Consider the following 26,636-nt stretch of genomic DNA (forward strand, 5'->3'; position numbering starts at 1 on the left):
CCTCCAGAAGTGCACAGGCGACAGTGTGCAGCTTGCCCAGTAAGACCAGCCTCAGGCTTTCCCCAGCCCACGGAGAGAGCTTTACTGAGAATCCATTTGGCCATTCCAGTTACATGAAGTGGAACACCTGGCAAGCAATTAAGTTACATGTACACATCACCACGCCAACGTACAGACTTACATGTCCAACAGGAATTTATGGAGCACCTACTAAGTGCCAGACCCGGCCTTAGGCACTGGGGATCAGTAGTAAACAAGACAGTCGAATGCCCCACCCTCCCAAACCGACATTCTAGTCGGGGACCCAGAGGTACCTATGAAAAGAAATAAGTAACAAGATAATTCTGTTTTTCATAAGTGCTTTGAAGGAAATGAGGGGATGTAACAGAGTGAGCCTGAGTGTATGTGTGGGAGGGGGTGTATGTATCTATATTTACAGCTATCTGTACGCACCCCCGTCAATATATCTCAGACTCCATCCCTCACTGTGTTGCTGCTGACAGACACCATCCAATCTATGTCAGTGTTGCAACAGCCCTAGACCTGGGCTTGTTCAGTCTCCAAAATCCTTCCCATCCCTGTGAACGGTACCACTTGATCCAGCCAGTCACTCAGCAGTCACCTGGGGGGACAACCTTTATTCTGTTTCCTCCCTTTTCCCCCACATTTTATCCACCAACGAATCTACTGACTTTAGTTTCAAAACAGACCTTGAACCCGCCACCTCTCTCCATCTCCACGTCTTCCGCTCAAGTGCAAGCTGCCATTCGGCCTCCCCGGATGACTCTAACAGCTTCCCTGCTGGTCTCCCTTCACAGTTCATTCTCCACCCAGCAGCCAAAGTGAGATTTCAAAAATGGAACTCAGACTCCATCCCTCACTCCTCTGCTTAACACCTCTCAGTGGCTGCCTCCAACTGTTCTTAGATTGCCTCCAAACACTTACTGCGAGAGCCTGGCTGCATCTCTCAACCCATTTTTGACCATGCCTGCCCTCAGTTACCATGCTCCAGCCACAATGGCCTTGGTTCTGACTCCAGCAGGATAAACTCACTCTTTCCTCAGGGCCTTTGCACATGCTGTTTCCTTTGCTCTTGGCCTGACAAACCCCTACTCACCCATTAGATCTTAGTTTAAAGTTTGCATCCTCCGGGAAGCCCTCCCTGACTACCCAATTCCCCAGTTCCAGCACCCTGGTTGATGCCTTTACAGCCCTTTGATCCCTATTGGTAATTGTGTGCGCACGCATATTTATACATTTAACTTGATTACTGTTTTTTGCCTCTTATAGACTGAACTTCATGGCAGCTGAGACCACATCTATTTGGTTGCAACTCTGTCACTAGCATCTGTCCAGGAGCATAGCATAGAGAAAAAGTGTTAAGATACTTCCCTTTTCTAAATGAACAAATAAATATAATAAAATAGCTAGAACTTGCTGAGTGCTTACGACTTCCCAAGCACAATGCCAAACGACGAACACAGGATCTCATCTCATCTTCATGATAGACCCAGCGAGGCAAGTGTTACTCTCCCCATTTCAGGAACGAGTAAACCGAGGTTCAGAGAGAGGCGCTGATAAGACCAAAGTCACAGCTAGGCAGTGGCTAGGCTGAAGTTAGAACTAAGCCCACTCTGACCCAAAGCTGGGCTTTTAAATCACTGTATAATTCCTAACACCTTGAGTTTTAGAAGGCTTCTCCACCCCTCCCTACTTTATGTATGAGGAGTATTTCACCCAAAGGCAGCAGGCATATCAAAGGCAGCTTGAGAGTTTGAGGGGCACTTCAGGAGAGCTCAGTCTGGCCAGTCTTGCAAAATCCAGCAAAGTCCAGTTATCGGAACAACCAGAGCAGAGCAGACAAAGGGGGAACGAAAATAACTCTCCACACTGAGTCATTCTCGACTATGCCTGGGAGGCTCTGCAGGACATGTGAGATGTGCTCCAGCTCAGGGCATTTCCCTGTCGCTTTATGCCCCGCACAAAACTTTACTAAAAAGAATACGTCAGTGGGAGTAGCTGGCCCTAAGATGAGATGATGCAAACATCTATCATTTGTTGGATGTCCTGAGCACTCAGTCAATATCCTTAACGCGCGTTTGTATCCACACAAAGCCCTTCCAGGTGGGAACTCCTCCTATTGCCGCTTTACAGGTGAGGAGATTAAGGGATACAGGCATTTGCTCCAGCTTGCATAGCTTGTAAATGGTGGATCTGGGATTCCAATCGAGATAGGTAAAGGTCCAGAGTTCTCTTTCCTGTACCATCAGGGATACCCCCAATGGTTGATTCATATGCAGGCCCCCAAATATGATCATCTGGGTCAGGATTGAAACAGTTACTGGGGATCACAGACAGCTGATGTGCAGTCCAAACTTGTCAGCTCAGAGGTGCAATGAAAGGCTTTCTGAGCTCAGGGTGGGGACAGACACTCATGGGCACATTTAATCCACACCTCCTTTGCTTCAGGATGCCCTAGTTACAACAAAGATATTCAGGACAATCATCTTTGACAGGACCATTTTCTTCCATAAAGGCCAAGAAGGTTAACAGAATGAGCTACCCTATATAATAGCACCACACCCTGCCAAAAATGCCTTGCTTTTTCCATCTGTAAACTAGGAATTGTGGGCGTATGGTCTAGCTGCATCTAAGGTTGCTTTCAGTCCCAAAGTTCTTGCCTCCAATCTTTGAGGCTGCTCTTCTCTGAGCCTGCAATGCCCTTCTCTCTTCCATTTTTGCTAAGTTTTACTTATCTTCTTGGATTCAGCTCAGGAATCACCTCCTCCAGGAAGCCTTCCTTAAATCCTAGTCTGGGTCAGGTGCATGCTTGGCTGTCTATGGCTTATTTCTATCACAGGACACATTGCTATTTGTCAAAATTGTCTGCTTATACATCCAGTCTCCCCATCAGTCCCCGAGTCTCTTGGGGGCAAGGATTCTGTCCTAGACAACGTCTTTCCTTCAACAAGCAGCACAGTTCCTGACACAAGAGACACCCAGCATGGGTGCACTGTCCACATGGCACCACCGTCTCCAACATGATTATTATTCCTGGAAGAATTTGACCCAAACAGCTACAGGGAATTGAACAAAACTGAATGCCATGGCAAGCCTAAACATCACAGAGACTCAAGAAGCATACAGAAATATAAAGAGAAAATGGCTTTTCAAAATTGTAACAAAGGGAAGAAAAGATTCGCATTGGCTGTTAACACAGGCTTTGCTGGTGTGCTGCGGTGGGGACAGGATAATTTTCTCTACACATCTCCCCGGTGTTCAAAAATGTCAAATAAAGAAAAAAAAAGAAATTGTAAAAATAGTACCTTTTCGATTCACACATTTCCCACTATTTTAGGACAATGTGACATAATAAGATAGAAGAAAGGCATCAAGCCAGGGTCAGCCCTTGGCCTTGACACAAACCTGTTCTGTAATCTTGCATGTGACCTCCTCTCTCCGAGGTGTACGTGCTTCATCTTTAAGTAAAGGGAGACAGACCAGAATATTCACCAAAGGCTCTGATTCATATGTACTCCTTAGGCATCGAGCCATGTTTTTCTCACATGGATTTTCTGGTGACAAATTAAGGGTTTTCTTTTTCCCTGGGGAATTCTCTCATTTCTCCGTGTTCAAAGACACACAAAACTGCTCAACATTCCCTGCTGTTGTAAGAGCAATTTGCCTTCATTATCCTAAACCCCCAGCATTTCTTGAAATCTCTTTTTATACGGAAAAAACTGTTCCTGATGTGATCACGGGAGATAAATCTGCTATTTCACATTTCAAAAAGTAATCGAAATGCTCCCTACTACAGTACGTATGCATTACGATTTAGGATGAGCGCTTAAAACTGTCTTCACTGTCCTCTTTCATCTGTCCAGAATTATTGTTTCTATTTAGGACGGGAATGCCTAAAGGGGTGAATGTGAAGCAGTTTCTTTAGTGTGATGTTTATGTTTCATGTTGTGTTTCCTTCGTGAAGCACATTATCTTGGGTTGACCAGATAGCTCATTTGTGTGACGTCCTTCCTTTTATTCAACTAAGAACTGAAAAAAATATAGGACTAATAATAAAGGACTTGGGAAATGGGCGTATTTTATCCAGTAAGGCCTGAAGCCTACAAGCTTTTTAAGAGCCCATGAAAATGTCTGGGAGCTAAAAGCAGTCTATTGGTTTCAAAATAATAAAAGAAAACTGCATAGGCAAAATTAATAAAGGCTCAAATTAAATGGCTCCATAACAGACCATTATGTCAAACTTAGTATTTTTTAAATTTAGTGTTCATAAAAGTTTCATTATATTGGAAAAGAGTTGATGGCTTAAAGTCTCATTTCCCAAGAATTCCTGAGTACGCTTGATGATTTTTCAAGAAATTACAGATAAACATAAATTGAGAAAGTTATTGCAGCAACAAAATAATTCCAAAAGCATAACTTAAATATTTCCTTTAAAATGTTACAATAAAAATGCATTTAACTTTGTATATGTTGTGAGTTTGGGGCTCCAGAATAAGACTGCTTAGGGCAAAACAAAGTCTTCAAATGGCCTTGCATATGATGAGTTGATGAATGGACAGGTTGATAGACAGATAAATGAAGGGATGGATGAACGGATGCATGGGTGGATAACAGACAGATGAATGGAAGGATTCATTAACAGGTGAATGGATGAAAAGATGGTGGGATGAATGGACCATTGTATATAAGGATACATGAATAGGTGGGTGGGTAGATGGACAGATAAATGGATGGATTGATGAATAAGTGGACAGGGATGGATGGGTGGATAGTTGCCTGCCCAATCTCTCTCAGTGAGTTAGTGAATGTGCCCTGATCCCTCACTTTCAAGCTGTTATTAAAGCCATGTAAATTTAGTCGCAGTTCCTCGAGCACAAGGACAGGAAAGGTCCCAAGAGCTCATCTGGTACAACTTGCTCATGTTACAGATGAAGAAACTGAGGGCCAGAGAAAGGAAGAGACTCAGCTGGTGGCACGTTTTCTTCATTCTCATCAAACAGGAGGTTGCTGCTTAAATGTTTGCCTCTTGGAGAGACCTGGCACATGCCTATTTCTCAGGCACCTTACGTATTTATAGGATAGTATTTCACAGCCGATGACAGCTTGCTGCTAAACTGACAGGTCTCTGTCTTGCCAAGCCCCAGGATCCTTCCTGCACACTTTCCCTGCTGTCTCCTGAAAAAGGCAGAAGAGTGGATGGCAGTCTTGTGTCTGGGTCCAAGCCACTTTGTAGACTCTGCTGAGGAGAAGCACGTCTGCTTAATTCCTACTCATGCCATCTTACTCTCACCACATACTCTGTCCCTTCCCGAGTCCTTCAGGTATCAAGTGACACAAGGAAGGAAAAAAAGAAGCTCTTGGCCCCCTAACGTATTAGACTTCTCTGTGCCTTTTTTCTCTTTGTGACAGCATTTTGATTTTCCCTAGGGAAGCCCCCAGGGAGCCCAGGGCTGGCCAGTCAGGTCCTACATCACTCCAGCCCCGGTGACTGGTTTAAACATGAGCACGCAAACCAAGTCTGATTATATAGTACAGATATCAGCCTGCTTAATCCTGCTACAACCCTGTGAAATAGGTACTGGGACAAGTCTCTTTTAAAGATGAGGAAACTGAGGCATGGAGAGGTTAGATAACTTGCCTGAGACTGCAGAACGGATAAGTGGCAGAGATGTAATCTGAACCCAGGTGGCCTGATTTCAAGGCAGTGCACCTAATCCTGCAATAGCCTGCCCTTTAGTATCTGGTGTATACCGTGTCCTCCAAAACTACCAACTGATGGGTTTTCTCATGGATGCTGGAAAATATATATGTTTGCTCCCATTCAGTACTTAGTTTACAACTCCAAAGTGACTTAATCCCTGGGTGAATTGGACTGAATGACCTCATGTAACTTTATATACATGACAACTCACTTTTCTGAAACTTTACTTCCACTCAGCTAAGTGGAAGCCACTAAGAATTAACAAGTGAAAAATGAAAGCTTGCAGTAAAAAAAGGCTGCAAAGGGTGGGCTCTAAAGCTGGTGGAAGTTACGCACAGAAGAATCCCTCCCTCTGACTTTGCACACTATTTTTACACGAACGTTATCTGTCTTCTCGGCTCAAAGTAACTTAGAAAATGGTGATCTGGGAGGAAGTCAGTGGAGCCTCATGGCAAGAGTCACTGACTCATGAGTTAGACTGATCTAGAAGTGAATTCCAGCCATGAAACTGACAAGTAAAAGAGTCTGCCTTTCTGAGCCTCAGTTTTCTCATCTGTAAAATGGTGGCAATGGTCACACCTACCTCTCAGCATTGCTACAAGAAGGAAACTAAATGTTTGGCATAAAGTGCCCAGCACATAATAGGTCCTTGATAAATCATATTCATTATGATTGACCAATGGTAAGTTTTTTTTTTTATTTCTTCTCAGGCTCAGTCTCTTCGTTTATAAATTGTGGATTATAACAAAAGTCCTCCTGGGGCATTTCCCAAGGTTGCTGGATAGAGTAGTAAGATAAGAGAAATAAGGATGCTTTTTAAGTGGCCAAATGCTTAAGTGTAAGGCAGTATTACAATTATTACTTCTAGAGCAGAAGAGATTATACCATTATTAATACTACAATAAATCATCCTTATGACCACTGCTATTATGATTACTGCTGCTCCTATAAAAGAATATAATATTAGTCCTTAGGTTCCTGTAATATTTCATAGTAATCTCCTGGGTTAGGAGTGACCACACTTGGAATGAACACTCAGAATTGTGGCCTCTCTGTTGAACCTGAACCAATGGCACCTCCTTTGTACCTGAAATGAATTTGACAAGGGTCCCTTGGCAGGAGGAGACACAGACATAAACTGAGTATAGAGTGGTGAGTACCCAGCATAGCAGCTGCCAAGAACATGGCAATAGCACAATAAATTCTAAACCATGAAAGAGTACAAGAGAGAATAAATTAAAGATAGCTGCCAAGACTCTGGCACCCCTTCATCAAGAATAGGGTTTATTTCCCTTCCCTTTGAATCTAAGCTGGCCTTGAGACTTCTTTTGACTAACAGAATGCAATGTTCAGTGTCTAAACCTGGCCCCTGCAAGATCTTTAACTTTTGCCTTTGCTCTTGGCACACTCCCTCTTAAAATCCAGCTGCATGCTGGGAGAAGCCCAAGTCACATGAAAAAGTCACATGAGGGAAAACTGAGATATTCTGGTGATAAGAAGCTCAGTTGCCCAACTTATGAATGAGCCCCTTGAACATTCTAGACCAGTGAAGATGCCCAATGACTGTGGCTTTGTCCGACCCTGCACAGACCACAAGAATCTCCAAGCTGAGCCCTGTCAAACCACTGAATCATTTAAGATAATAGATGGTTGCTATTTTAAGCCACTAAGTTTTGAGGGTGTTTTGTTATGCAGCAATAGCTAACTGAAACAAAGGGGATGTTAATGTGCTCCAATGAGATGTTCCTAACCCAGCTTCAAGGGGTAGGGATGGCTCCCTGGAAGAGAGTGCATGTGGAAGTCGTATGGGATTTGTGGGTGACACAGGTGAGAAAGGGTCCCAGCTCTCACACATGAGTCAACCCTCTTCTCTACATGAAACTTTTGAGTCCAAGGCCAGTAAGTGGTAAGAACCAGATTTTTAAAATCTTTTCTCATCTGAATTGTTCCTCCTCTTTAGGGATCAGCCCCACTTCCCAGGCTCTAAATCAAAATGACAGAGCCTCCAAATTGGTTCAGGTGCTCATGCATTTGTAAAAATGTCTTTTGCTGGAAAAGGCTTGGTATGTCTAATTTCTGCCCTAAGCACATTTTTATAGTTAAGCTATATTATAAATGTCATTTAATTTACCCTGCAATGTCAGACCTACATTAAACCGAGAGCCAGTGATAATATATATAAGATTTTTTTTCTTTGTACAGTCTGATCAGGGTTTAGGAGGAGGGGAGGGGTAGATTTAATCCTCATTTGTCCAAATTTATATTCTTTTCCTCTCCTCTCTGCTGCTTTTCCCATGTTCTAGCCACTACAGGGAGTACACAGAAAGCCTTTTAAAGCACAATTTCAGGTTTGAGGGGGCAAGTCTGGGGACTGATAGGAAGTCTGAAACACAGTTTGAAGGATCTGGGAATCCTGTGGACTTTTGAGCAGGCTCAGAGCACCAGCCTTCCTTCCACTGTAGCTGGAGAGAGACTGTGCCAGGAGTGGTGGGCTGGGCTGAATGGAATTCAGATGGCTCCAGATCTTCCCTGGAGGCAGGAGACAGGTGAGCCTGTTTTGTGGTGGTGAGACAGGAAGGAAGAGGGCAGGGCAGAGACTTTAAAGGAATGACACAGCAATTAACACCAAGATGGTGGAGAATTCAACTTGCAGTAGACCTTGAGGCCCAAGATGGTAGGAGATTTGACTTCCAGTAGACCTTGAGCTTCATTATATGCTCACTGTAATACATTAGCATGCTAAATGGCACCCCCACAGGTACTATGGGATGTCTGAGGCTGACCATAAAAGGTCAAAAAGTGGGCGGTGGCCCAATTCCTGGGAATCCCAGCCCCTTCCCCAAAGTAGTTGGAATGATCCTCCCACTTGTTAGCATATGAGGTTACCTAGCCCACGAAAGCTGAAAACACCATGCCTCCTGGCCTCTTGCTCCCTCGCCTTCCAGGACCGTCTGTACTCTGTCTATGGAATGTGTATCTACTTTTACCTTAAACTAAGCACCCAGCCCTGAACTGCATGGCCTTTCTCTTGCCTTCTGAGATGGTCTGCATTCTTTCTATGGAGTGTAACCTTTCTCTGAATAAATCTACTTTTACTCAACTGTGGCTCACTCTTAAATTCTTTCCTGTGCGAAGCCAAGGACCCTCACTTGGCGGGGAGCATCCCAGGGACCCCACCGAGACCCGGGACACAGACATCCTCTTGTGCCCCATTTTCCTGTATCAGGGTGGTGGGGTGAGAGGGTGGGATCAATTCCGTCAAGTCCTGTCTGCAAGGGCTTCCTCTTCATCGACAGCTTTCCAAATCAGGTCAGGCCACTCCCCTGCTCACAGTGGCCTCTAAGCACAGAGGAATAAACTCCCGACCCCTAAACGTCATTGTGCCCACTTTGTTCTCAACACTCTGGCCACACAGGCTTTTTGTTAGTTCTCCAAATGCCTCGATCTCTGGCCATTTACCCTGGCTAAGCCCAGAGTTGGATCCTGAGTGCCAACACGTCCCTGGCTCAGCCTGTCCCCTGCAAGCACGGAAGCGGAAAAGAGGGCTGACGGCGGCAATAATTCATGTCAGGGAGGCCGGCCTGGTGCACCGCAAACCTGCACCCCACGCACAGGAAGCTGGGTGTGATCGATCACACACTTCACGGGGCACATTTATTTGGCTCATTAAAGGAGTTAACTAGATTTCCAGGGAAGGGAGGAGCAGGAGACCAGGACTGGCCCCAGGGAAGGGAACACGCTGAGGAGACTCCCACCTCCGCCCAGCTACCGAAGAGGGGCAGCAAATTCTTTTAAAGATGCTCAGACACGGATATAAATCCCAGGTCTGGGTCTTTCTAGAGCTGTGTGACCTTGTTCAAGTCACTGACCCTCTCCAAGCCTCAGTGGCTCCCGCTGTAAAATCGGAATGACCATCTCTAACCTGCAGGGCTCTGATGGGGGCCTGCAGGTTAGAGATGGGAGGTGATAAATGATAAAGTGGGAGGTGCCTGGCATAGAAATGCAAGCATAGTTATCATGAATATAGGCATCAAAAAAGGTCATGGTTTAGGGGTCAGACAATTCAGGCGCACTTCGCTGATGCATCAGAAATCTCCGGAGGCAGTATGTAGAGCTTCCTAGGCAGCAAGCAGAGGTGTAGCCTGAGTATTTGCGTCTTTGAAAGCTCCCTATGGGATTTTATTTTAGTTTTTTCTTTTTAAAAAAAATTTTTTTTATTGAATTGTAATTGATTTACAATGTTTCAGGCGTACAGCAAAGTGATTCAGGTATACATATACATACAGATATATATTTTCTTTTCAGATTCTTTTCCATTCTGTTATAAGAAATTGAATATAGTTTCCTGTGCTATACAGTAGGTCCTTGTTGTTTATCTATTTTGTATGTAGTAACGTGTGTCTGTTAATTAAAAGCTCTCCGTGGGATTTTAACTCGCAATCCACAATTGTGGGAAACACCTGACCCAGCCTAGGCCACTAATGTAGAGATGGAGCAACTGAGGCCCAGAGAGGGACAGCAATGGGCCCAAGGTCACACAGCACATCTTTGGCAGTTGTGTCAGCTCCAGAATGCAGATCTCTGACTCCTGGTTGGGTGGCTTTCCTGGCTAGTGCAGGCCAAGGAGTTATGTTGAGTCAGACCAAAGTGCCTGGCTCTGGCTATGCCCCAAAGGCAATGTGAGGGACTCCCCCCTCCCCATGCAGCTCCTGCTCTTTAGAGGTTATAAATGCTCTCAGGGTCCCTGGCTCTCTTTTTAAGCATACAGTATATATCCTGAAGTTCCTTGGAAACTCTTTGCCTTGTTTATTATCACACACTGACAAGCTGAACCTTTTTTCTCTCATTGCAGGGGTAAGGTCATCATTTTCACCTGATTATGCAAATTATTGATTATGTAAATATCACCGCAGGGGATGCAGCCCACCCAGCACAGGTATGACAATTAATGGATATTTGCTGGATAAAACTGAATGAACAAATGCGCTGATCAGTAAGTAAAAGACCACAGAGGGTAAGTTCCTTGAGGGCTGGTACTGTTTTGGTACCAGTGCCTGGACCAGAGCTGAATAGCAGACACTCATGAAATATTTGCTGTTTGTAGTTGAATCTGCGAGTTTCCTGCACCCTAGTGGGAAAGCCAGATGCATAAACAAAAACTAGTAACAGTACAGGCTTATTACCATAGCAGGGGTGCCAGCCTGGGGCTTTGGCAGAGGCGGAGGGAAAGGAGCGGGGAGGCGAGGCATTAGGGAAGGGACCCCAGAAGTTTTTTAGACTGTCCAATGTGTCACTTCCTCTGAGCCAGATGTGGGTGACACAGACTTGAAGAGTTCTTCGTCTGTGATGAAGACAACTATGCATTAGCACCCACGTTACTCGTAAACATTTTCCCCACACTAATTAAGAATGATTACACTTCAGCATTCATTCAACCAACAACTCTGTATTTACTGAACTGCTGTTTTTCTGGAGATGCACTGTTGAGAGGTGGGGACTGAGAAACAAGTGCAATATATTCCCTGCCTTGGAGGACCTCGCTGTCCAGAAGGGGAAAATGGCTTTCAAACACATGCACCCGTGGGGAAGTGATTCATGATGATTATAACCCATTTGTTCATGTGTCCTAGTACCAGACACCTGCTATTTCTACAGGGGTCTAGGTCCTGAGCTTGAAATAACTCCATGTGGTTACACAGCGATACGGCATCTTTCTGATTCTTTTGTTACATCAACTGTAGGTCTAGATACATGTTGAATTAATGATGATGATGATGATGATGATGATACATGTTACATATTATACCTGTTACTATAATTACTGAGCACCTACCCTGCGTACTAACCACTATTCTCTAAATTTTACAGGATTAACTCAAGGATCCTAAATATAATCCTATGATGTGGGTCCATTGTCATTCTCATTTTACAGCTGAGGAAACTGAGGCCTAGGGAGGTTAAATAATTTGTCTAAACTTACACAAGTGGATGAACAAGATGGGTCTGAAGCTTCCTTTAAAAACAACAACAAAATGTTGTTTTTAACCCCAGTTCAACTTAAAGTATGCAAATTAGCCCCAGCATATCATCTTTGATTTATGCCATAAATTAGGCAAATTTTCCTTCTGAAGACCTGGAAAACTAGGCCTGATTCCACATATTTTGCATTCATTTCCAAGGTGGTTGGCCCCAAATTAGCTTGGTAAACCTGCTTTAAAGAGGGGGATGGAGGGGGAGGCCTGATCAGAAGTCTTTAGGGAATGAGAAGTGAGAGTAACACTGACCCTCTTCATGTGCAAATCGCTTTATAGTTTCCTGGTGCACTTTTGTATCCAGGGCTGCCAAGTACAGCTGCATAGGTTGTGCACTGCTTAACTTCTGGGGACCTTTCACATACACTGCAGTATGAATAGCTCCTCCTGCAGTTGTGCAGGGAATGGGCCATATGCATTGCATTCTCATAATCCACCCTGTGGAGGGAGGCAGAGGAAGCATTATATTCTCATTTTGCAGATGGAAACCAAAGCTTCAGTTGATAAGATGACTTCCTCTAGCATTGCACAGCACATAAACAGCAGAATTGGGACTCACATTCAGGCCTGTCTCAGTCCTAATTCAGGGCTGAGTCCACCATTCTCAGAAAGTTCACTCTGAATACATTCATTCAAACACCTCCTCCCTCTGTCTCCATAATATTAAAGCTTTGGAGAAATCACAATCTTATATAATAGCTGTGTTACTAAAACCATGCATAGAACCACATGTTTGAAAAAGCATATCCTATTTTCCCACTGGCCTCCCTCACTGCTTCTAAATGCATTGCTGTCCTTCCAGAAGAACCTTCCCAAGGATGGAGAGGGCTCCTGGGACCCTATCTCGAAGCTTCTCTTCATTTTCTAACCAAGCTTGATTTTCGAGGAGAATGGAGCACCTTGAAATGCCTAAATGCACCATATTTGAGGACCCTCTCATAAACTTCTGCCCAAAAATGTTTTTTTTCCTAAGTCAAGTTTACCCAAATGATGTGAAGATCTACATTTCATACAAATGTTTTTCCTATGTCCCCCCAAATCTGAGTCATTCATGACCATTGACCCCCCAAATCTGAGTCATTCATGACCATCAAATGCATTTCTTTCTTTTCTTCCTTTCATTCATTCATTCACTCATCCACTCAACAAAACAGCTGAGAATAGAGAGATAATAAGGGCCAACCTCTAGCCCCAAGGGTCTCACTGTCCAGTGAGGAAGAGAAACAAATCAACGGTTACAACACATTGTGAGAGTTCCCAGCAATCCTGGGTGCATTCATCAGTGAGACCACAGCTTCATGAATATGGATGCACTGACAAAAGAGTTCCAGAGCCACATCCTCACAATTAAAAGGGTTGAGGAAGTAACTTATCGAGGTCAGCAGACTAAGTGTGAGAAATGCCACTAGTGGTGATCACTCAACCCAAAGTACAGACCTGAATGGCTCCGGGTTCTGCCCAGTGCGCGCCTATCACACCAGCCACAGATGACTGGATCAAACGCCAATAGCCAACCCACCGCCTGAGCAGGACAAGCCACATTCCTCTCAGGAACCTGAACCAGGAAACACCAAGAGTCTGAGTGTTAGGAGGTCTGTTGGGACTGCCACGATCTAGAACTTTCTGTCAGGATGGAAACGTTCTCTCTCCAGGCAGTCCAACACAGCAGCCACTAGCCACACATGGCTACTGAGTACTTGAAATGTGGCTAGTAGGACTGAGGTGCTTAAATCTAATTTAGTTTAATTTTAATTAATTCAAATCTAAAAGTAAATAGCCACATGTGACTAATGGCTACTGTAGGAGGGAGCACATCCCTCCCACGGGAGTTGGAGCTGGAGAAGCCACGATGACCCACATGTAAGCAGACGTGAAGAGGGCCACCTATGGGGAGTGAGCAGAAGGAGGCAGGCAATGGAGAGGGAGCCAGAGGCGACAGGTGCACAGAGAGAAGCAGATGCCATGAAAGAGAAATGGAGACAGTAGCTGGTCCCTGGAACATCCTTGGCCCAATAGTTGAGGTATTCTTTGAGCAAGCCTTCTTATTCCTGAGCCATCCTGAGCAAATCTCTGTTCTGTACAGCCCAAAGAAATAACGGTGCTTCTCTTGGAAGCCAGCACTGATCTGGGAGTTTGAGAATCAGCTCAGCATAACAACAACAGCAGCAACAAATCATCACCGTCATCATCACCACCCCCCTCACCCCCACCATCATCTCAGAGTGGAGTGACTTGTCTAAGACGACACAGGTTGGAACCGATAGCTCTCTGACTCCAGTGTCTGTGCATTTTATTATGCTCCACTGCCTTGTCCAGTGGGGCTCTTGGTCCTGGGCCAACGCTTCATTTCGGCATCCTGAACTCACCGATCTATGATGCCAAGCTTTGGCACGTGCCTACCCTCAACTGGGAATGGGTGAGGCCAGACAAGGAAACTGTCTCCTGGTGGCTCATACTCCCCCTTCATCCCTCTACGACTTGTCTCAGGCTCCAGACCTCACGAATTAGACTGTACCCATCCACCTCGCTCTAACCTCCAGCCTCTGCATCATCTCTGTGTCCTACTTGCCCAAAGCTGGCCCTGACCACATCATCTATGCCTCATACGACCCTTCCCTGGCTCTCTACACCCCACACCCCTGCTGGGTTTTTCAATCAACCACTCTCTACAACCCATGGCGCGAGCAAGGAAGCGCAGGAGGGCCACCTGGCCTGGGACCTGCACCTCCCTGAGCCTCCATGGCTTACTCTTGCCTGCTTGACTCGAGCCATCTGCTTAGATGGCAGCTTTCCCAGGTGCAAGCTGGTCCACTGGTGCCTTGAAGATACAGGTGCCAAGGCAGCAGAGGAGGGAGCTGTGGTTTGATTTTAGCTTCTACTGAAGCTCCTTTTATGTGGTCCCTCTCCCACAGCCACATCATATAAATATCCAATTTGGGTATGGATGCCATTGGTTTAATGGAGACAGATGCCCTTAAGGCTTTTATTGTTACATCTCCTTGGGTCTCAGAAAATACACTTGAGGAGAGCTGGGACTCCTTTGTTCTTTTTTTTTTTTTTTTTTAAATTGAAGTATAGTCAGTTACAATGTGTTAATTTCTGGTGTACAATTATTGTCCCAGTCATGCATGTATATACATATTTCCGTTTTCATATTTTTTTCATTAAAGGTTATTACAAGATATTGAATATAGTTCCCTGTGCTCTACAGAAGAAATTTGTTTTCTAAATCTGTTTTGATAAAGAGTGGTTAACATTTGCAAAAGGGGGAAGTCACTTTACATGGGAGTGAGAAGACAGGAGTCAGAGGTTCAAATCCTGGCTCTGCTGCTCACTCGCAGCGGGACCTTGAGTAAGTCAGTCCCTTTCTGTCTTTGAGTCTCTTTCCTCAACAAAATGAAAATATCAGGGAGAGGACAGAGGCAGGTGGGGAGCTTGATAGATCTGCTATGATCTGATTAATATTACAGACCCCAGGAAGGGTAGCTTGTCAACTTTTTTGGCAAAGCTTCTCTATACCAAGCCCCTGACCATCACTAGATCCCTGGGAAGTGGGCAGAGAATAGACCGTCACCACCAGGCGAGGCCCAATGCCGGCTCAGAGTGACAAAGCTGCTTGTCCAAGGTCACGCATCTGAAGAAAAGCAACAGATTTAAACTCAGGTCGTTCTGACTCGAAAGCCTGGGTTTTTAATCACTTTGCTACACTTTCCCCGTTTTCAGCTGGGCATCTGCTGTTTTTGCAGCTGCCAGGGACCCAAGAGAAGGCAGATTCTACAACAACCAGTGTTGTGTCCAGAAAGTTCCTATTTTGAAATGAGTGAAGCCACAGGGTAAATCATTGCAATGGACATTCCCTTTGGAAAGAAAGATGGCCTCAGCAAGCACTCATTGAATGGTCCATCTTGTGGCTCTGTGTCTGCACAGAGTTTTTTTTTTTTTTTTTTTTTTTTCTCTTTACAAAGTGTATTTCTCTCCTTCCTCATCTTCTGATTTTTCTTTATCCTTTTCCTCTTTGTGGAAGTCTTCAGTGATTTCACATCTATTATCTCATTGATTTTCCCCATGTCCTATGAGGTAGGACACTATTATTAGTCTAATTTTTCAGATGAGGAACCAAGCCTCAGACAGGCTGCCTGAGACTACACAGATGTAGCAGAAAGAGTCAGGAATTAATTTCAGGTCTCAGGACTCCACCTCCTTGTGACTAAGATGAAGATGAAAGTTAACTGAACAGAGTAAATGAGCTGAGCACTTACACTAGGTTTGAGACAGGCTAAGAGAGAAATGATAAGATTCGGCTAAGGTTTTCAAAAAGTCCACTGTCTAGTGGGAGGAAGGCATGTAAACCAGTAACACATGCATTATCAGTGCATGAGCTGCTCATAATAGAGGAATAAAATGTGTTGGGGGGAGGCAGAAGATAACTCATAAGTGGTATAAAGAGGAGAGAGGCAAGGGAAGGTTTCACAGAAAAAGATAATTAGGGACTAGGTTTTGAAGGATGAATAGAAGTTCGCCAGGTAACAAATACTAGCAATAATGGCAACTTTTTATTGATCGCTTGCTATAAGCTATACATCACTATACACATTGACTAGTTTTAACAATCTTGCAAGGCAGACACGACCCTCTCATTTTATATATCAGGCCAAAATAGATTCAGAACACTAAAGCAAATAGCTCAAGATCATGCTGCTAAATCAGCCAGCTGGGAATTTAATCTGGTCCTCTCTGAACTCCTTCATCTATACAATCTCCTAGGATGACAGTCCAGGGTCAAGGAACTGCATGAGTAAGACCAGAAGGATGCTTCACCCAGATGCCGTCAGAGCAGGTACGGAAGATTGGGATGAACTGTTTCTCCTCTTACTGATCTGCTGTGAGAAGCTGGCATTTACCACTGGATGAGTAAACATGTCTCCTCCCGGAGGCCAGTCAAACTGCCTTGATTTCTGGGTTTACATCAGCTCTTCATTTACCCATTGCTATGCAATACCGAGACACTCATACCCTAGCATCTAGAACAAACCTGGGCTTTGGAATCAAATGGTCTTGGACTTGAATCCTGGCTCCATCACTCATTGCCCATGACACCGTGAGCAAGCGCCTGCACCTTTCTAAGACTCAGTCTTCTCATCGGTAACACCTAGTTAGTGACATCATCTGAGAGGGCTGGGTGAGGATCAAATGAATGAACACAGAGCAAGCACTTGGACAGTCCTCTGGCACAGAGGAGCCCACACTCAATGACAGATAGCAGTGTTACATTTTGTCATTCTCTCATAACAAGCCCAGGAAGAAACACATGGAGGTGCCCAGCCCCACAAGGATGGCTTTGTGTATGGGGTAACGGTTACTGGGATCCATTTTACAGATGGGAAAATTGAGGCTCATGGCTAGGAGATGGTTGAGCGTAGGTCCTGAACTTAGGGGCTTAGAGCAACCAATCTTCTACACTGTGAGTTCTCCATTAACAGCTCAGCAGCCCAGAAAAATGCAAAATTACAAACAGCCACAGTTTCAAAATCAACCAACAAACCAGCTGTATCACTCACCCTCTTTCATGAATTCTTTCCCTGCCTGGGAAGGATAACCGCTCATTGTTTTTGAGAGTTACTAATAGCTTGGGAAAATCCTAGTTGATTTGGGTTTCTGACTGCTAGTCTTTGGAGTTGGGTGAGCTGGGGTTTGAACTCACCCACCCTAGCTACACACTGATGTAACAGTGAAGGCATCTTTATTACACATTTCATTTGCAAATACACAGGACCCAGGTTGGAAGGCACTATGCCCAGCAGTCAAGCTCACAAACTCAGTAGCCAAACTACCTGGGTTCAAATCCTGTCTCTGCAACTTACTAGCTGACAACTGTGAGTTTCCTGAAATGATAGCAGCCTCTCTAAGCCTTGGTTTCCTCATCTACAAAATGGAAAGAAACTGTGAAATTTCAATAAAATAAGCCATGTAAGGGGTGGACATATATTAAGTGCTCATTAGATATAATGATTATAAACTAATTGTCTACACATTAATTGTAGCCTATTTCACTCTACGACTCACTTCAGTTTGACCAGTTTTACTTGGGTGCTTACGATGTGCCAGAAAGGGTGGTAGGCATAAGGCACACATCCAACACACACCTGACACATATTTACTGGCCCCTCACCTGTGTCCGTAGACTCTGCACATGAGCTCAGGGGATGCAGGAATTAAGAGGCAGTAGTGGGGCATGGCGTTAAAGGATTCTGGCTTAGACCTGGGTCTGAGGTTGGACTGCAACCATTTCTTGGCTTTATGACTTTCGACGCACTGCTTAACCTCTCTGTGCCTCAATTTTCCCGATCGTAAAATGGGTACAATAACAGTGTCTACTCTGAACAAATCTACATAAGCCACTGATCACAGGCTTGGAATAAAATCAACACTCAATAAGTGCTGTTTTCAACATTAAGACCCAGTCCTGGCCATGAGCTAGTAAACTATGTCACATGGACCCAGTGACCTCGTCCCAACTCATCATCCTTTTACCCTCCCTTAAAAGCAGCCCTGCTCTCTCCCCCAACTCCACCTTCACCACTACTAAAGGGCTTCTGAAGAACTACAGTAACCAGAGGATTAGACAAACACGCAGATCCAGTAAAGCAGCATTTGTTCACCCAGGGCTGTGCGCGGCCGTCTGCACTCAGCATCTGGACCGGCCTGTCTTCGGAGAGGATTCTGTCGGTGCCATCACAACCTCTAGTGGACAACAGTGAGCACCGCGGCTCCCGGGCCTTTGTTCCAGCTCTGAACTACTCGGTGCTGCAAAGTCCAGGGGACTGCAAAGAGGATGCGCCACTCCGAGATTCTTCTCTCCTCACGTGTGAGCGTGCCTGCCTGCCTCCCTTGCCTGCCCACTCTCTCCTGTTTCCCTCGCACCAATTCCACAGGTGTGGGATGTGTTCCGAGAGTGAAGCCTCCTTCAAGATCTTCACTGCCCCCTCACACAACTCTCCCCTGTGGCTGCTGGTACCTGTCGCATCCCTTGAGGGCCAGCTCAAATGCTACCAACTCAGGAAGCCGTCACTGATTACCTCTGGCCAGAATTAAACACGCCCACCTGTAGGATCCCCGCACTTGGCCATCCCCCTCGCGAACCACGTATCACATGGCATGGACGCTGATAATTTACCTGCAGACCTCTCTTGCTGGGCTGCCATTACTGGGACGGGGCCCTCATCATGTTATTGTGTGTCTCCAGCACCCAAAACGGGGCCGGCTGCATACACAGCAAGTGCTTGGTCAATGTCAAATGAATGAATGAATAGATAATTGTCTAGAGAAAAGGCTCTCTTCTTTTGTTTTCTTTCCAACCACTATCCTGCTATCCCATATCTCTGGTACAATGAACTCTGCTTCCTGGCAGTAATACTGAGGTTCAAAGAGATACAGCGTGAGAGTTTGAAAAGAAAGGGAGTCTGTACCAGGTGATGAAAACTTCTCTCCAGGAGCTACTCATCACCCTTCCTCCAACCCAAATTACCTGGATATTTATGCCAGCACTTCCTTCACACCAACTTCAAGGATCTACTTTCTGGGCACCCACTAGTGGGGGCAATTTGCTCTTTGGAAAGTAGGGACGAGGAGGGAGTAAACATTACTTAAGCACCTACTGCGTGCCAGGTGCTTTAGAACTGTTATGGAATCAACGCCACCATCCTTCCAGGCTGGGGCCATTAATCCCCACCCCACCCCCATTCCACAGGTGGGGAAATGGAAGCTCAGAGAAGGTCATCCTGCAGAAGGTCACACATTCATAAACAATAGAGCTGGACCTGACTCAGGTCACTCTGAGTCCAAAGCCACATACTTCTTTTCCAGGACCCTATAAATCTAATTCCAGTGCCCACCTCAGTCACACTCCTCAGAATGGCCTTGTCATGGACTCTTTGGCATTTTGCAATTTGGCTCCATAAAGGAAACCACAAACTGGTAATAAAAAGGGCAGTCGGACCCTGTATTCTAATGATGCCTTTTGGAGAGCATTCTCTCTCCCTCTTTTCACTTTTCTTTTTCTCTTTTTCACTGTATGTGTCAAGCGTCATCAAATAATTTCTCTTAGTAATAGGAGAGCTCTATTCCACTGACCTTTGGCATTGCACACATCGGGTCGTTGCAAAGGTCAGAATTCACCTCTTTTGCCCTCAAGCACCAGCTGTAGCTTTGAGCGCCCCAAGTGGAGGTTTGCACCAATGGCATGCTGGTTGCAGAAACTGTGGACCAAATACGAGGACCAGTAAATTGAGCCCCTTTGAATAGCTTTTTGAAGAGCAGGAATGAACTTGTAAAACTAGAAGACAAGTCATTCTAATCAGGAAATATCCCATTGCCTTGGAAGAGGGAGGAAATGAATGTAACACTATTTTCCTAATGTCCTACTGAGCCACGTGAACGCAAGAATCCCTCAGGTTTCAGTAAGACGGCCCCAGCAGGGGCAGGCAAAACTCCACAGACAAAAAAAAAAAAAAAAAAAAAAAGGCTGATTTATAATGAAAATAGTGTTTAAGTGAATCTAACAACAATGTACATTAGAGACTGGGGGGAAACAGCAAATCTGAATCTCACTGAGCAATACTGCATTTACTTTATTAATTCAAGGAAAAAGAAAAGAAATTACACTCAGGCTCTGCAGTCTTAGCTCTTAGTTACAATTATTCCCCGTGTGCGTATCTTAGACAATAAGAAGCCTCTTTAAAAACAAGTTATACTTTATACTTACCCATGCCTTGCAGCAAAATGGCCCAGAGAATCACGTGACTCGCATAAGAATTTAGCAACAAGTTTCTTTCAAGTACTGTATTTACAAATCTCCTCACTGCACTGAAAACACAAGGACTAGTTTTCAACACTGAACTAGATGAACAGTTCTCCATCCGACATCCGTGGAAGCTGAGTTCCACGTTCACTGTGGAAGGTCAGTGGTTTCCGGAAGCTCATTGGCTACCCTTACACTCTCCTTATGACTCAGAGTGTTGGAGTCAGAACCACACCATTATTAATGAGTTCTGAAGTAGTACACCGGTTGACTTTAATTGGGCGGTGACCTGAAGTTAATTAAAAATATATGCTGGCTAGCTATAGAGTCAAGCAGTCGGAAAAACAATATAAAATGTCTTAAAAATTAAAACACGCACACACATTTTGTGTTTGAAGCCACCGGTGAAGGAAGCAGGATGTGAAATCCTTGGATGACAATTCAATATGTACCATTAAGACATTTTTCCTGGAGGGTGGTATGTTGGAGAGTGCAGTCCTCAGAGGTACAATCACTTTAGAAAAGCCAGCAAGCCACTGACTAGCTTCAGGTTCTTTTTGTGTGTGTTAGTCACAACACAGATTCAAAAGGGGAATGAGGGAGGGAGATCTGGACTCTGTTCAAGGCCACCAAGCCATTGTTGGAAAAGACAGCTAATTAAGAAAGGGCATGCTGCGGTGGAAACGATTTATTTAAGCCAATTCTCTTCCCCCATCTTTCCCAGAGAAACTGTCCAGCCCCGGTGTAAATTGTGAATATTATGGCCTCATAAAAGGGGGGTTCTTTAATGATATGCTTTGTTAAACAAAAAGTGATGAATTATTTCCTTTGGTCTGCACTCTGGGCTCCACATTTAAAGAGAAGGGGGTGGGGGATAAAATGCCTGATTTATGCTGAGGAGGGCACTCCAGGCGGTGGGGAAGAGTTGAAGGGAATGAGATCCAGAGCCTGGGCCCACGAGTGGAGAGCTGTCCGCGGCCTTCGGTGCTGAACGCAGGTGTGCGAGCCAGGCGTCCAGAACTCCCCAGGGAGAAGGGGCACTGCCTGTCCCCTAACTCGGGGTCAAGACAGTCCAAACCAGAGACGGAGCTCCAGATGGACAGAGCGTGCGCCCTCTGGCTTGTCGTCAGCTGGGCAGACCCTGCGACTGCCTGTTTATTTCCCACGTGAGGTGCAAGTTACTGGGAAAGGGAGTTGGACCTTTCAAAAGGCCAGGTCGGGTGGTCTACCAATGCCTTTCTCCGCCCTTGGGTATCCTAGTGGACTGATCTAACCCTCGAAGCTCTTGAGGTTAGCTTTGGATGAGTTAGGCGCTGTACTCAGCTCTTCATCTGGAACCTCCACCCACACCCACCCGACACAACTTTTCCTGGGGGGCCTCAGCCAGGTGGACGAGAGGGTGCGGCTCCAGGTCTGGGAAGGAGGGGCCGCCATCCTCCGCTAAACTTGGATCTTGCCCCTTTCCCAGCCGAAGAGCACGTGTTGTGTGAAACTAACAACCTCCCCCCGCCAATTCATAATACTGTTGAGAGACGGGGAGAAAAAAGAGGGGAGTCCGCTCAGGTTCCCGCCTGTGACCTAACATCTCCTCTCCCTCCCCCGCTAAGTTCTGAGACTCCTGAGCCCCCTCCACCGGCTTCTAGGCGAAAGCCACACCCAAGTTCGGCTTCCATACACTTGGTTGGGATCGGTCGAGGAACCCGGTCCCAAGGGGCAGCCTGAACCAAAAGCAGGCATGGGGTCCTAGAGTGGGAGGGCGCGGCACGGTGACGACCCCCAGACGCACTGTTTGAGTCTAGTCTTCAGTTGCAGGGCGGGTCACTGGCACCCCCTCGGTCGTCCTCTCCTCGAAAGGGTGAGAATTATCTGGCACCTAGCCCCGGGTGCGGTGCAGAGAGCTCCGGGAATCTGGGGTTTGGACCCGACCCCACTCCAAGGAGATTCTCTGGGGCTGCAAAGAGGAGTCAGCTCCATAGCCGGGAAGGCAGAAAGGGAGCCCGCAGCCAAAGCAGGAAAGCGCCCGAGTCCTTCAGACACATCCCCGCCTCCACACTCCTATCAGCCCGGGGACGCGGTTCCGGGTCCCGAATTTGGGCAGCCGCCCGCGCTCCGCATCCCGGCAGATGATATGTGAGTCGTCCCGGCCATCCAGGACCCCCAGCTGCCCCGCACTCGCGGCAACTTTGCCCCCTCCCCTGCCCCGTCCCTCCGGCGCTTACCTCCTGCCAGAGCTGCCGCGGGGCTTCCCAGGAGCAGAGCGAGGAACAGCGCGATCCCGCCGCGTCCCGCGGCGGGCGGCCGGGCCGCCGGCATCGTGGCTGCGGGGGGCACGGAGCAGCGGGATGCCAGGCGGACGGAGGGCACCGGAGCCGCGGAAGGAAGGGAGGCAGCAAGCGAGGAAGGGAAGGCGGGAGCCAGGGCGGGGGCCGCGGGCCAGGGCAGCCGCCGGAGCCCCCCGGGCGGACGCGCGCTCAGCTCCGCGAACGCTCTGGCCGAGCTGTGCCGGGCGCGGGCGGGCGAGTGAGGAGGAGCCGGCGAGCGAGCGAACGCGCGAGGAGCGAGCGGGAGGAGGGAGGGGGCTGGGGCCGAGTCTGTGCCGAGCGAGCGCGGGGATGAAGGGAGGGGGCGGGCGGGCAGCGAGCGAGAGGGGCCGGCCGCGCCCGGGGTGCCAGCCGCCTCCTCTGGCCGCCGGCCCGTCGGCCCTGCAAAGTTTAACGCCAATTCCCCTTGCGTCCTGTGGGCCAAGCGTTTCCTCCTGGCGGACGCTTACGGCAGCCCTGTGCTGCCGAGGCGAGGCCGGAGAGCGTCCCGGCTATTCCAGACGGTGAGATGGAAGCATCAAAACCGAGCCCAGCCCTCAGCCTGGGAGTAGCCTAGCGATTTCCACTGCGCAGCCTTCCAGACAGACCTCAATTTCAGCTCTCTCCACTGTATTTCAACCCTTCAGGCCCCTCTGGGCCCCAGCCAGCCCTCTTCCCTGCCAGCCCTCCGTGTTTCTAAACTGAGCCCTATAACCTAGAAAGTCTCAAACTCTACGGATCTGATGAGGGCTGTCAATCTCCCTAGAACAGTACAAACGGTCACAATATTGTGCATCCAATCCGTGGGGGCTTTGTACACCTCTGAAGCCCAACATGGGACTATAAACTGTATCCGCGAGCACCGTTTCTGACATTCCCATTGTTAACAGGGCCAACAGAGCTAGCGGAGGTCTCCTCTCAGCTGAGCCCTCTTAGTCCTGCTATACACCCTTCCCCCATCTGAGCTGGAGTTCAAGGCCCCCTCTCTGCTGTGCTCTTGCCCAGGCCTGATTCTCAGCAACCTGTCTCTTCTCCAGGAATAGAGATGGCGGGGAGGGGGGGGGACAATAGATGGGGAGACAGGCAGATGCCTGGGGACAGGCATTGGCCAAGGGCTGGATGGGAGACAAGCTTGCCTCCTCAGAGATTGACTGTGGGGACGACCTCTGCAGACCCAGCCAGCTGCCTAGGCCTCTCTCTCCCCACCCCCACCCCCTGCTCCACCTTGCCACACTACCTACACGTTGCAGCCTGGGCTGGCAGAGGGAGCAGATGGAGAGAAGGATGCAGGCAGCAGCGGGGTGGAATATGTCTCGCAGAGTGGGGGAGCTGGGAGGCCCTATAAGGAATAGATGCGGGAGGGGAGTACGGACGGGGGAGGACAGGAGGGGAGAGGGAGCACTCTGGTCCGGGTTTTCCAAAGACCCTCGACCCCCAAAGCTTCCCCAGCCACTCATTCATTCACTGCTCTTTTACTGGGTACTCACTGCAGATGCATTAGGCTCTGGGGGACAGAGAGCCCCCAGGAAAACTTAATCCTTGGCTGCAGGAAGTTTCCATTCCTGGCAGTAAAGGCAAACTGGTTTTTATAAAGAAAAAGGCTGAGGCACAGGGTGCCCAAGAGCTGATCTGGGGAAGACGAAGCATCCCACTGCTCTGCTGGATCAGACTGGGAGCTCTGTCAGGAGTGGCCTTCCTGCTTATCACCATCCTCTCAGGGACTACACAGTGCTGGCATACAGCAGGTGCACAATAATACTTGTTGATGGAAACGTGAATAAGCAAGGAAGATGCAGGCAAAGGGAGAAAGTGAGGGAGAAGAAAACAGAGAGGCCAGCTCCACACCCGGAAGCAAGGAAACTAATGTTTATAAGCATCTACTATTTGCCAGGATGCTATAATGGTATAATTTCCTCATGGTCCTGACAGTGAGGTGTGATTGTCTCCATTTGACACAGAAGTAAGTACCTGAGCCCTAGAGAGCATCCCAACCCAGCTGAGGCCACTTGGCTTCAATTCAATGCCAGGTCTGAGTCCAGGGGCACAACCCATTCCATCTCAACATGCTATGCCCCAGTTATTTGATTGACGGCCCCCTCTATGCTATGATTCCATGGATGTCCCCCTGGTGCTTCCACACCTCCTTGTTACCATAGACCACAGTGGACAAAAGTCTACCATCAGTCACTCCATTGGGCCTCTAGAAGACCACTGCTTGTGGGCAGGTGTTTTATGTGGCAGAAGTGACATTGTAAACCCTTAACTCATTGAATCCATGGGCAGGGATTTACTCATTCCGTTTGCTAGCTGAAATATGGGAAAGAGAAAAAGTCCAGAGAGAATGGGACACAGACCCACTAATCTGAAATTATGATGGCTAAGGAGATTCTCTAGGAACAATACAGACCTTTTTTTTTGTTTTTGCAAGAAGGAATAGAATTCTGCAAGGGACCAGAATAGCTTACAGATGAAAATCTTTCCCAGCACAATTTCAATCCTCATATCACAGATGAGGAAACCGAGGTTCAGGGAGGCAAAGTGACTTGCTTGATATTGTGTACTTGGTCAACCTTTTGTCCAGGCTTATGCTCTATTACTATGGGGCACTTCCAGCCTAGATTCTGGTGTCAGGATGGACTTCCTGCCACCCACTGCTGCCCAGGGAGAGAACCCCAGACTCTCTGCAGAGCAAATGATGTGTGCTGACAACTCTGGCTACTTTATATGTTGCCACTTGATAAATCAGCTCTTACACAGTTAAAACTGGTCCAGTGGAGACCGAGGGTTAGATCCCGCACCTCTTCCTGTTGGGTAAGAAGGGCAAGGCATTTAACCTCTCTGAGCCTTACTTTCCTCTTTGAGGAGCAGGGATAAAAGTAACATTTAACCATGTGGGGTGAATGACACAAGTGGACAATACTATCACTGTGACCTGAGGGGATACAATAGCACTTGGTCTGTAGAGGTACGGAAAGCACCCCTAGAGCATCTAGCCCAGTGTAAACGGTAAGGAAAACAATTTCACTCTCGAGTGCTTGGTGTTGTGAGCCAGAGAGTACTGACACAGGAGTCCCAGTTCTGATCTCTTTTCTGCTGACATGCTTTGTGATCGTAGGTGAGTCACCAACCCCTCTGGGACTCTGTTTCCTTATCCACCCATCCACCTATCCATCCATCCATTGATCTGTCCATCCAACCATCAATCCATCCATCTATCCATCCACCTATCCATCCGGCTATCCATCCGCCTATCCATCCATCCATCTATCCATCCACCCACCCACCCACCCATCCATCTATCTATGCCAGCTATCTACAAATATTGTTTGAGCACCTACAGTGCAGCACTCTATGCAAGGTGCTGTGGATACAGCAGACTCCATTTCTTGCTCTCTAGAGCTGACAGTCCAATGAGGTCTGGCAACATGAGTGCCCAAATCCTTTTCAAGATTAATGTTCTATACCAGGGGTGGCAGTAAAGCAGAGTGGTTAAAAGTGGGCTTTGAAACCTGACAGACCTGAATTTGAATGATTTCCTCTCCCACTAACAGCTGTGTGACCTTGAACAAGTGACTTAACCTCTCTGAAACCATTTCAACAAAAGGTTATCATTTAAGATTAAATGAGACAATCATCATAAAGCACTTAGGATAATGCATGTGGCGTTAGTAAGCTCTCCATTTCATCTATCTATCCACCGATCTATCCAGCTATCCATCTATCTACGCATCCTTTCAACAAATATTTTTTGAGTACGTTCTATGTGCCAGATAATGTTCTAGGCA

At 46.9% G+C, this 26,636-nt stretch overlaps 1 protein-coding gene and 1 long non-coding RNA gene across 2 annotated transcripts in view; one reads left to right on the plus strand and one right to left on the minus strand.

Moving 5' to 3' along the window:
* The window catches only part of SEZ6L (seizure related 6 homolog like), a 159,303-nt gene extending 136,245 nt beyond the window's left edge, over positions 1-23,058 (minus strand). The window contains 1 exon segment of the mRNA XM_032471244.1: positions 22,771-23,058. Within this exon segment, the coding sequence (XP_032327135.1) occupies positions 22,771-22,864 (94 nt within the window). The 5' untranslated portion in view covers positions 22,865-23,058.
* On the plus strand, positions 7,014-22,030 carry LOC116660872. Its single transcript, XR_004316513.1, has 3 exons — positions 7,014-7,169; positions 20,969-20,971; positions 22,020-22,030. It is a non-coding gene; the product is annotated as an uncharacterized LOC116660872 (long non-coding RNA).
* Positions 23,059-26,636: the final 3,578 nt, after the last annotated feature.

This window comes from Camelus ferus, chromosome 32 (genome assembly GCF_009834535.1).
Source record: "Camelus ferus isolate YT-003-E chromosome 32, BCGSAC_Cfer_1.0, whole genome shotgun sequence".
Lineage (NCBI taxonomy): Eukaryota > Metazoa > Chordata > Mammalia > Artiodactyla > Camelidae > Camelus > Camelus ferus.